The sequence below is a fragment of the Taurulus bubalis genome (genome assembly GCF_910589615.1).
Source record: "Taurulus bubalis genome assembly, chromosome: 11".
Lineage (NCBI taxonomy): Eukaryota > Metazoa > Chordata > Actinopteri > Perciformes > Cottidae > Taurulus > Taurulus bubalis.
The window spans coordinates 4,010,559-4,022,266 of record NC_136599.1 but is presented as its reverse complement, the minus strand read 5'-3'; the positions used below and the strand labels follow the sequence as shown (position 1 = coordinate 4,022,266).

The 11,708-nt window shown below is 44.7% G+C and overlaps 1 protein-coding gene across 1 annotated transcript; it reads right to left on the bottom strand.

The window, feature by feature from the left end:
- Positions 1–290: 290 nt before the first annotated feature.
- On the bottom strand, positions 291–11,447 carry LOC306744157 (dystroglycan 1-like; the record flags this gene model as incomplete). Its single annotated transcript, XM_079226741.1, has 3 exons — positions 11,220–11,447; positions 3,880–4,450; positions 291–2,603 (listed from the first exon to the last, which is right to left on the bottom strand). The coding sequence occupies exons 2-3, from the start codon at positions 4,303–4,305 to the stop codon at positions 291–293; spliced, it is 2,739 nt and encodes a 912-aa protein (XP_079082867.1). The 5' UTR covers positions 4,306–4,450; positions 11,220–11,447.
- Between the last annotated feature and the right edge of the window lie 261 nt (positions 11,448–11,708).

Sequence of the window (11,708 nt, the reverse complement as noted above, 5' to 3'; positions counted from 1 at the left end):
GGCAAAAAAAAAACAAAAAACATCAAAAGCAGATCTGAAGGACAAAAAAAAAAAAAAAAAGTACAAACTGTTCCCCATCCATCTGCCCTGTGCCAGTAGAAGTACTGCCAGTAGAAGTACTTGTAGTAATTGTACGATAGTATCTTCTCCGTGACGGTCAAATGTGTGGGTGTGGTTGCCTGCTCCTCTACAAAGTCAAAGCCGTGGAAAATTACTCCCGTTGGTAGTTTTTTTTCAGCAAGTGTCCCCATGTTGCGCCTGCTTTCCAAACCGAAAGCTCCCGGTGCGCGTTATGGCGGCACGTAGGGGGGCGGGGACCGGTACGAGGTCATGTTCTTGGGACGGGAGCCCTTCCCCTCGATGGGGACGGTGAACGGAGGCGGCGGCTGGTAGGGCGGCGCGTTGGGGTCGTCGTCTTGGTAGATGGAGTACTCCTCCAGGAGGTCCTGGTTCAGCAGGGTGCTGTGCGGACCGGACATGTTGGGGTACTCCGGCGGCGGCAGCGGCGGCTTCTCCTCCTGGAGGATGAGCGGGATGCTGGAGGACGGCGGCGACTTGGAATCGTCCAATTCGTCGGCAAATATGATGGGGACCCCCTTCTTGATGAAGGTGGCCTGCTCCTCGATGGTCATCTTCCCCCGGCGCTTCTTGCGGTAGCAGACCATGGCGATGATGCCGGCGATGAGCAGCAGGGCGGCCACCACCACGGCGGGGATGACAGTGTGCAGGTAGACGTCGTCGCTGCTCCTCCGACCCGTCCCGGGCGACGGCGTGGCCGTGGGGAGAGCTGGCACCGGCGCCTCTCCCGGCGGGACGAACGTGTAGCTCTGGCATTTATTGGCGCCGCGGACGGATATGTTGATGGGCTTGAATTCGGGCTCCATGGCTTTGGTGAAGGCCAGTTTCGGCGTCCCTTGGGGGTCCGAGATCCTGTTGCTGAGAACGGAGATTTGGTCCTTTGGACAAGGGCTTTGCTGGAGGCTGTTATTGGTCCATTCCACCACAATGGAGCCTTTAGTGATGCTTCGGAGGGTCACCGTGCTGCTGTTGCGATCGCCCAGGGCGTACGCCAACTTTTTGGTCAAAAGGATCTTCTTGTGGACGTCGTCGCTCAGCGTTTTGGGGTCGCCGTGGAACCGAGCGGCGAACACGACCGAGGGCTTGTCGTGAGACGACCACCGGTTGACTTGAACCTCGAAGGCGTCCATGATGCTCTTGCCGCCCTTATCGGTGGCCAACATGAAGTACTCGTGCTTCCCCTCGTGCTGCTCCTCGGGGAGGCCGTACAGCAGCTGGATGGTGCTGTTGAACTGGATCCACGAGGTTTCGTTCACCGCTTCTTTGGGCGTCATCTTCAAATTCAAGCGCAGCTTGTCGGTGGTACCGTCCTCCCGGTCGTAGAAGGTATCCGGGGGGATCTTAACCTCGAAGTAGGTTCCGACCCAGGCGTTCACCTGATCGATGGCGTTGCGGATCTCCGGGTTTTGATTTTGATCCGGAGTCAAAGTGAGAGGGGTGGTGGTGCGTTTGGGCGGTTTCGGTGTGGTGGACTTGGGCTCCCGGGGAGCTGGGGTGGAGGTTTTGATTTTCTTGGGTTTCCTCGTGGCAGAGGGTTTGGGTCTTTTGGTGGTGCTCGGTGGCGTGGGCAAAGCGGTGGCCTCCACAATTGTCGGCCGGGTCATGGTGGGCTGAATCGGGATGGTGCTCGTGGTTCCTAGTACTCTCGTGGGTTGGGGAGGTCCAACTACGGGTGTGTGGGCGATCTGATCTCTGACCCTCATGGTGGGCTTCACCGGGAGAGGCAAAGGACCCCGGACGGGGGGAGCAGAGACTTCCGTCGCGACGGCGATAGAGGGCGAGGTCGGCGTGGGGACGACTCGTACGGGGGGCTCTGGGTGGGACGTCGGCGGAAGCAGGGAGGGCACCGGGGTGGGAGTGTTGTACAACTGCCGGCGGACTCGTTTCACTCCGTGGGGCTTTTTGTTCACAATGTGCCAGCCGACCACCGGGTAACCCAGCCTGGCCGACATGGTCCCATCCTTTGCGGAGGATTGGACGCTGTCGATGTCCGGGATACTTCCCTGGTCGAGGGCGCACCCCAATTTCCAGGACAGAAGCGCCCCATTTTCCACCACCTTCTTGGCATTCCCTGGCCCAGCCATGAAAGCAGACATGTCAAACAGGCGGTTGTTCACAACCGGGACCACCCTCATGTGCTCCAGGGGCACGTGAGAGAATTTCCTCATAATGCCCAGCAGGTTGACCCTCTGATCGGCAACCATCTTCGTCAGGTCGGCGTCCAGGATGACGGTGAGGACGGTGACGAGCTCCTCGGCGCCGCAGGTGAACGGCTGGACGCCGCCGCTGTCGGACTGCAGGGTGAGCAGGGTCGGCTCGGTGTCGGCTCGTTCTTCCGGGTACACTTCGATGGAGAAGACCGTACTCGGGTACACTTGGTTGCCGGTCATCTCGATCATCTCCTCTCCGGACGCCGAGATATGATACACCCCTTTATCCTGCTCCAGGGCCAAGCCTCTCAGGATGCAGCTGTCTTTGTCCCAGTAGAGCCAGTAGGGTAAAGTCTGCTTTCCCATCTCAGTGAGCTACAGGAGGGGGAAAAACAAAAAGGAAACGCAATCACTGGTTAGTACTTCAGGGATACTTCTGAGATGCAAATTGAGTCAGAAAGAGAAAAAGCCATTACTTATTTCATTAAGTGATAATTCACGCCAGAATTAATCATGACTGGCCATTAAAAGTTACCAGGACCCAAGTGGCACCTTAAAAAGACTTAGTTTGACTAGAAACTTTAAAAGAATATGAAACAAGAGAAAAAGAACAAGTAAATATTGGTAATTGTGAAGTTGTAAATATTGGTAATTATTCAAATGGTGAATATATTAGCATACATAAAACCTTGTATTTAATGGTTTAAATATTGTAAAACAGGAGCTAGAAAAACCAAACAGAATGGATGAATGCAAATCGTTCAAATATCCACAGCAAAAAACGGAAATGCTTTCTACTATCTCCCCAACGCCCTGCATATTCCATTCAGTTGATCAAATCTTGCCAAATATGAACAGGAAGCAGAGTGAGCTCCCATTGATAATAACTATGAGCGTCATCACTCTTCATTTTCAGTTATTACAGTGTGACAGGATATCATTCTGCATCAGCACTTGGGCCAATAATAATCTCATTCATAAGTCAGGCTGGAACAAATTGTACCAACGTCGGCTTCAATCATCAGTGATACGGTGATCAGAAACTGAGAGGATAAATACTATTTATATATTTCTGCAGACACAGGAAAATACTGTTGTCGCCATAAGGGACATTAAGGAAAAGATAGTTAATGTTCACACCCCTCTGTGCTACCCATATGTTAATGTCTTATTATAAGTTCAAATGATACTGGTGCATTTAAACTTATAAAAGAGCACCTACCAAATAAAAAATAAGGGAAAAGTTGTTTTTCTGAGTCTCTTTATATCAACACAAATGCTGCTTGTTGACTGAATCTTTCAGATCTATTTAATGTTTAATAATTGAATGCAATCATTTGTAAATACCAACACATTTATATCATGAAATGAAGGATTCAATGGCAAATATTTTCCCACATTAAATCAATGGAGCTCAACATGTACTGTCATTTTAGTGGCTTGTTTTATATATTTTCTTATAGCAATGTTTTTGGGTATTCTTAAATTCTAATTATGTTTACCTTAAGTGTATTGTAATTGTGTGTAAGGAGGACCTAGCAAAATAAGCTTTTCATTGTATGGAGTAACTTATCTGTGCAATATGACAATAAAAATACCTTGAATCTTGAATGTAAATGTTCATATTATATGCAATCTTCCGGTTACTTACGTGGACTTTACAGGTTGTATTTGCCGGTCCTGCTGGAACCCTCAACTGAAACACCTGGCCTACGATTGCCGAGGAGTCGGGGATGCCGGTGTGTACTCCCCCATTCTTCGCAGAGGGATCTGGGGTGGCCGTCGGCGGTCCCTCACCCATTGAAGACGCTGCCGCCTGGAGCTCAGAGAGCACGGAGGACTGCATGGAGGCCTCTAGTTCCACCGATATCATCTCCACCAGCGCGTCTTGCTGCTCTGGCACAGCGCCCTGGGCCATGGTCACCAGAAGCCCCATTATCAGAGGGATAGTCCTACACGAAAGCAGCGCGCTCCTCCTCCCGGCTCCTCCGCAGCTCACGTCTTTCCGTTTATAGTGCATAGCAAAAGGCCTTCGGTCTGCCCAGCAGATGTCTATGAACCACTTATGAGGCCGCATGCAACCCACGTCGGTCCGATGATACGCTTGTGGGTCAGATTCCCTCGTTGTTGGCTATGCTCACAGACGCAGTGGTTTCTCTTTGCTGTCCTCTGTGATCCATGAAGAGATCTTTGGCAGCCCGTTAGACAGCCATGTCAGCCAGCTATACGAGGAAGAAGAAAAAACACAAAGATGAGTGTGACAAAGTGACAAATAAAAACAACAATCATCAGTGCAAACATTCAAAACATTGGCACAGTAACATTTCTGTGATGTTGATTCACATTCATCTGCCCACTACAAAGCCACAAGGTTCATTTATTGAATATATAAGAACAAGCAAACAAAACAAAAACAACTATATAATATGGTAGAGGATGAATTTAGGAGTCTTTTAGCCAGAGTAAAAAGAAGCTGCTCTGAAGCCTGGTGGTTCGGCAGCTGAGGATTCTGCAGTTGCGGCGATTTGGAGACCAAATACCTCGATAAACGTCGTAACGATACCAGAAACCGTTTATTTGCCAGGAATGTTTACACAAGCGGGTAATTTTTCTAGGTGGAAGGTGCATACATTAGACAAACATTGTGCACAATGAGACTTTTGATAAATAATCTGCAGTAATGTGGATGTAATGGCTAAGTGGGTAAAAGCAGAGAACATATGTGGTACGTTTAGAAAACTACTTCACTTCAATGCAGCCTTTAAACACAAAAAGACAATATTAGAATATTATGATTTCCAAAATCTAAGACGAAACCTAGTCTCAGGTCACGAGATAGATAGATAGATAGATAGATAGATAGATAGATCAGCCCTACTCCAAACATTTATATATCGTCCAGCCCTACTCCAAACATTTATATATCCCATGCTAAAACTGCATGATGCATTTCACAGACAAGTTTAAAAGAAGTATAAAAAAGGTATATGGTGCTCTAGTACTTTAAAAGACATGATACCAGGGTTAATTGTGCGAGCAAAAACTACAACTAAATGTGTTTGCCAATTACCTTTTTTCTCTCTGGCAATTCAATATAATTAACACTAACAATATGCTATATTGTTAAATAAAAAACAAGACAGAAATGTAGTTAAATAAAATATAAACTTTACCAAAAGCTACAGAAAAAGGACTAAAATGTCAACAGTTTTTATTGACCAAGATAAAAAATAAAATGGCCAGACTTGTAGTCAACTAGAACTAAACCAGGATAAGGGAGAGCGTGACAGATAAGATACGGAAATGTCAAATACTCTCCAGCGAATAGTTTATGTCTGGAGCTTTTATTGTGAAAGGAAAAGACAGGAGTGGATCTTGGTATGCGCCGCCATTGTCATGGTTGAAAAGAGACAAACGGAGCCTCCGAGTTGTGGTTTTATTATCCTCATCAATAATTGTTGCAGCTCCGCCTGTTCTGCACAACATGAATGGCTCTTCTTTAGACACAATCTATGTCTTTTATATAAGATCTAGATAATATTTGGAATAAATAAATCGCCACACAAAGACTGCAATTAGGTTATTTGTGCAAACAGCATAAATGATATTTCCATTTTCTATTTAGATTATCCACGTGTACTTTCAAAGTAATCCACATTTAGAGAAAAACTACATATATCGATCTCCTACTGATCTTCACTTCTCTGTCATGGCATCTTTAAGCAATAGCGATTCTCACGAGATTCACGAGTGCCAAGAGGTTGTTTGTCTTGGTTGTAAGTTTTAATTAGGTGCCCTGGGGGTTGGAATTAGAGTCTCCATTGTGCTGACCCAGCCAACCTCAATCCTGTAGCACTCAGAAACCGGCAGAGGAGGGTCATCCAATTGCCTGGAATCCTAATGCCGGACTGGCACAAAGCTGTGACGTCAACTCGTACAAAATGTGCCTCTAAACTGCTCCACACACACACACACAGACGTCCTATTACGAAGGTCTTAGTGAATAGCTTGCAATTCACTGCTCAAAAATTCAATCAACAACCTGTCTATTTCTAAGAATGTTTCATACCGTTTGTAACTCCCCCCACACACACAATACTTGGACGATTCATAGCAGAAACAGCCGGTAAATGAGAATAGGGACCTCATGGGAACCAAAACTAAATGTTTTAAATCACCAAACGTAGATGCATTTACCCGGATATTGGCAGGAACACACTCTCAAACGCTCAAGTTATAACATGTACTGAACATAATGAGAGGTAGTCTATTGAACATAATGAGGTAGTCAAATGCACGGCCTTCCAGTAAACTAGATCCTCCCGGAGCGACTGAAGCTTTGCTTCCACGCGAGTCGTTTGCTTCCCTCATTCATCCACTGGCTTTCTCTCTCTCGCTCTACTCAGACAATCGATCATACACATTTCTTTTTAACTTGAATCGCTGCAGCTCGTGTCTGACATTCAAAACATCTAGTTTTGATCTGTTAAAAAAAAAAATCCATAACATTTTAATTCATGTTTAGTTCGCAGTGTCTGTAGCTGTTTTTCTTAACCTTTAAAACCCATTTAATAAGGATCGTTTTGCAATTCATGTATTCTAAAAAAAATAAAAAGGTGGCTTATTAAACAGTTGAGCGACTGTATTTTCCCAGAGAGATTGTCAATGGAAAACATTGTTGCAGGAGGTGGGAGTGATCAGACGCTGCGTGGAAATTGGCAATAATGTTCGGGAAAACCTTGCAGATTTAATTTTATAATCATACGTAGCAAAGGACAAGAATTAAGGGATTAAATATATTCTCTTCTTTTGAAGACAATGGCCTCAGACCACTTAAACCGTCCTTAACATAGCCTTCTGTAATCATGTGTTGAATGTATAATTTAAAATCACACCTAAATGTATTCAATGTTGGGTCACTAAAACAGCCTTAAATAAATAATCAACTACACAACTATGAATTGTGTGGTTCAAATCAATATCCAGCCTCTGTTAAACCTGCCAAATTCTTACCACTAACAGCTACATTTGCAATTTAGGTTTCTGTGGATTCAAGTCAATCTCCCTCCTTCACTCATTTCATAACTGCCCACAATATTCCGATGGTAGGATTGTAAGATAGTGGTGCACAGCTCAGCCGGTGCTATTCAGACAGGCCAACCCACTGCTTTTGCTTTGGACAATGTATGATTCATCCAGGAACAAAAACCCTTCATACTCAAAAGGCCGCTACGGTCAGTCACATGTTTTTTGGGGAAACTGATGTCAGTAGATCATCTACTGCCAGTGACTAATAAAAACACATGCTAATGTATGCAGCGACGACTGCAAACCACATTCTGTAATATATGCATGCGGTTTTCAGTGTAAATGACAATGATTAATATCTACTGCCGGTGTACGGTGTGGTATTTCTGGCACAAAAGGGAACAGTTATGAGAAAACTAGAACATATAATCAAATCCACATCCACAGGGGGTCGTCCTGTACCATCCACCTTGATGCATGCAGTCTGAGACGCTGTATGGATCATGAATTAACATACAAATAGAAAACATACAAGATACGTCTATAAGAAAAGTCACGCTGAAACATGAGAAAAGGTAGTAACGCTGGTTATCTGTTTAGCCTAGTGTGTGATCTTACCACCTACTCACAAATCGGCGGAGAGCACTGAGTCATGCCTCACCTCACCCTTTCACCAGGTTGAGACATGCACCTCGTCTGGCCTCTTTATTTTCCCAGGAACAAAAGAAGACACGAAGGAGTGTCTTCTACTTAAAAGGCTGAATCTTCAATAGCATACAATATGCCAGCTGAGTTAAGGTGATGCATATTGCTTGATTCATCTATCAAGTTGTGTTTATATGTAAAACACAAACATTAACATAGGTTTTACCCATGAGCTTGATTTAATTCAGAACGAGCACACCTCACCTTAGGCTGTTGCCTCGCACACACACACACACACACACACACACACACACATCAAAGTAAAGCTTTCCATAATGTGGCCTAGATTCTATCACAGTGTGCGAGTAATTAAGGATACAATACAAACAACATCATTAGGAAATATGAAACGTTTTAATATGTCGATTTGAAGCGCCGTTTGCACGCCGCACAAACGAACGATATTAAAATGAATGTGCATAGTAAAGCGTGTAATGAGGATCTGTGATTTGAGGAAAAGAGCCAACAATCAAAACATGACTTAACAAGATAAAGCCACGTTGATAGGACAGACTAAAAAAAACAAAAAACAGATTCGATTGAATATCGGTATCGAGTTCCAATAGGATGCAATTCACTTATCCGATATCGAAGTGAGGTCAACGATCCACGTATTGATCCGGGTACAAAGAAGATAGTTGGCCACCACGTCTTTCGCAAGTCGATGAGCCGCTCCAAGAGCGGAACAGGAGATAAACAACACATTACCATTTGTATTTTCACATTAACGGTCCTCCGGCTTCTCAACCGCAGCCTGTTTTTAAAAATCACAGTGACGGTCTTTCAGCTCGTTAAAACAGCCGGTGAGTGTCACTGGCGATTCTCTCAATAAAGATGCATTCAAACTACATAAACGGACACGGCCAGCCATTTGTTTAGTCAGTCAGTGAGATTTCACTCGCTGTGCTCCCCCGTTCAACATTGAGGCTACTCCTGGCAGGTATTAATATTCTTTTTTGTCGTGTGTGTGTATGTATATATGTATGTGTGTGTGTATATATATATATATATATATATATATATATATATATATATATATATATATATATATATATATATACACACACACACATACACCACTATTCCATCCAATTTCTAACTCTGCATGGTAGCTATGGCAACCTCTCACCACTTCCTCCATTCAACGTCCGACACAAACAGACCTCTGGCCTTGACTTATCACTCGATCGAGAAGAGGTGTGTGTATAAAGACATCTGGTCACGCCACACACTGTTTAGTAACAAAGCAGATGAAGGAAGCAGTACATTGCCGTTTAACTTCTTTTATTTGGTTTTTGAGCGTGTAAATGTATTCTTGAGGGAGTTGTTCATTTGCCATTGCATTCCTCTTTGAAATTCTCTTATGACTTTTAAAGTAATGTATAGAAATCTTCTAGTAGATGATAATTACTGTGCACTTGCTTTGTTCAAGTAAAAGAACTTAAAAAAAACATTACAACAAAAAAAAAGGGGGATTTGCACTCCTGCACCTGTTTGTATGTGAAGCAGTACAACAGTTCAATACATTGCCAATGCAAAATTGCTTTTTAAATGTGCAATACAAAAAGAGCTCTAATGTTTGAATTATATCGGTATCAGCAGATATCCAAAAATCAGTGGATCGGTGCATCTTTACTTAAAAAGCATTGGGTAGAACCTAAAAGCAAAATGTATACTTCAGAGCACACATAAAACATATTTGTTGAGAAAAATAAAAACCAGCCTTGATCACAGCGCTAATAAAGGGGATAAGTGTGCCTTGTTGTTATTGTCATGAACATTTCCTACAGCATTGGGGCTAAGAATATTTAAGACACGTAGTTTCAAAAGTACTAAAACAAAGGTTCTGTGAAAGTGTTATTCACAACATTTATTTTCAGAGTTCATTTTCAACTAAACATCTATCAAAACATCATTGTTTCTACGGAGGAGCTCTTATGTTTAGTAAACAGTACAATGACACACACACACACAGGCTCGAGTGTGTGTGTGTGTGTGTGTGGTTTCTGCCCATTTCAAATTGACTCCTGCACTACTGGGTGGTGTGTGGGGTGACGAGAACGTTTACAACCACGGTATCCATGCTTTCTGCAGTTCAACAGTAGTTAAAAGCTCGAAAACCATCAAAAATAATTAGGACTCCGATGCACAGTGGCACTCAGGGCCAATTGAATTGACGTACCACATCCAGCAGCCTCCAGATAGAGCATGAGCTGAATAACAAACATATCCACAGGACAAGCTTGCGTTGCGATTGGATGTTTCCCTTGTGTTGACCCCCCCCCCCACACACACACACACACACGGCAAGTAATGAAATATGTGGAGAGAAAACACAAAGTCGGCCTTGGTTGAGTGAAAGTCTAACCTGGCATGATGACCTGAGAGTAACTCATTTAACGCTACAGGGGATGACACTAGTATGGTGTCAACCCACAGTGGAAGAAGACACTTTATTGTGTGTTTATTTCTATGAATTCACCAAAAGTCTAACGCACGAAGCGAGACTAACACGTTAGCTAACCGACTGACTCGTTAGCTAACCGACTGACTCGTTAGCTAACCTACTGAAACGTTAGCTAACCAACTGACATGTTAGCTAGCTAACGGGCCCATTTCAGCCCCCCTGCTCCATGTTTCATTTTGGAGTATAGACGAGGCCTTTCGTGAAACATTAACGTCTCCTTGGACGTTCAACCTTGATAAATAACTCCACAGTCCCACACGGTGAGTGGGCTCTCGTCTTTGCGGGAGTATGAACCCCTAAAAACGGGCCCAACGGTTAACGCTAACCGTTAAGCGCATCGAGCGCTGACGCTAGCGCGTGAGATGCACCTGCTTTATTCTAGGCGGAAGCGAGCCGCCACACAAACACCTCGCTAACTCAAACAAATAAAAAGAGAGAAACCACTGCAGCTAACGTCGGCTGGTTTTAAGGCAGTGACAACCAGAAAGCTCTCCGTCGTTCTTGTGAACGTAAACCCCGAGGCGAATAAGCGAAAAGACGGGGCGACGACGGCGGGGAGCTAACCTAAAAGCTAACGTCGAAGAGTGACCCAAAAAAATAAATAAATAGCTGGGTTACCTGTCCTGTATCAGCGGACGTGTGTATGTGTGTGTGTGTGTCAGTCGGTGTTAAGTCTTGCGACCGAGCCGGCTCCACACACATGACGACGGCGGCGTTTTTTGTTGTACATTTATTTGTGTTGATAAAGACGCAAAGTGCTGAAACATAACCCAGAAAAAATGCAAACTGACCTTGTTAGCGAGCTACCGGGAGCTAACTCGCGCCGTGCAGCCTCCTCTTCCACCCGGAGAGCGCCGCGGAGACTTGCAAAATGCCATTAAACATGCACTTTCTCTCTCTCCCCACACCGCCCCAACAACCTCAGCGCCACACACTAATATCTGCTTTTTTCTTGTCTTTTTTTTTTTTTTTTTAAAGTAGGGCACAGTCGAAAAAAAAAGAGGGGAACCGAGATTTCTTCTCCTCCTCCTCCCCTCCTGGTTTAGTTTATTCTACAGCTAGTTGGGAGTTATGTCGGCGGTAACCCCTCCCTGGCTGCCTCGGTCCTCCTCGCAGACAGGTCTACAGGTTGAGGCCACTCGTGTGTGTGTGTGTGAGTGTGTGTGTGAGTGTGTGTAGCAGCAAGACTCCGCCCACCCCCCTGGTTTTATTTTTGTATTATTTGGAGACATGCAGGTGAAAAGAGACACTTAGTTAGATGCACTTGTGCACGCTTTAAT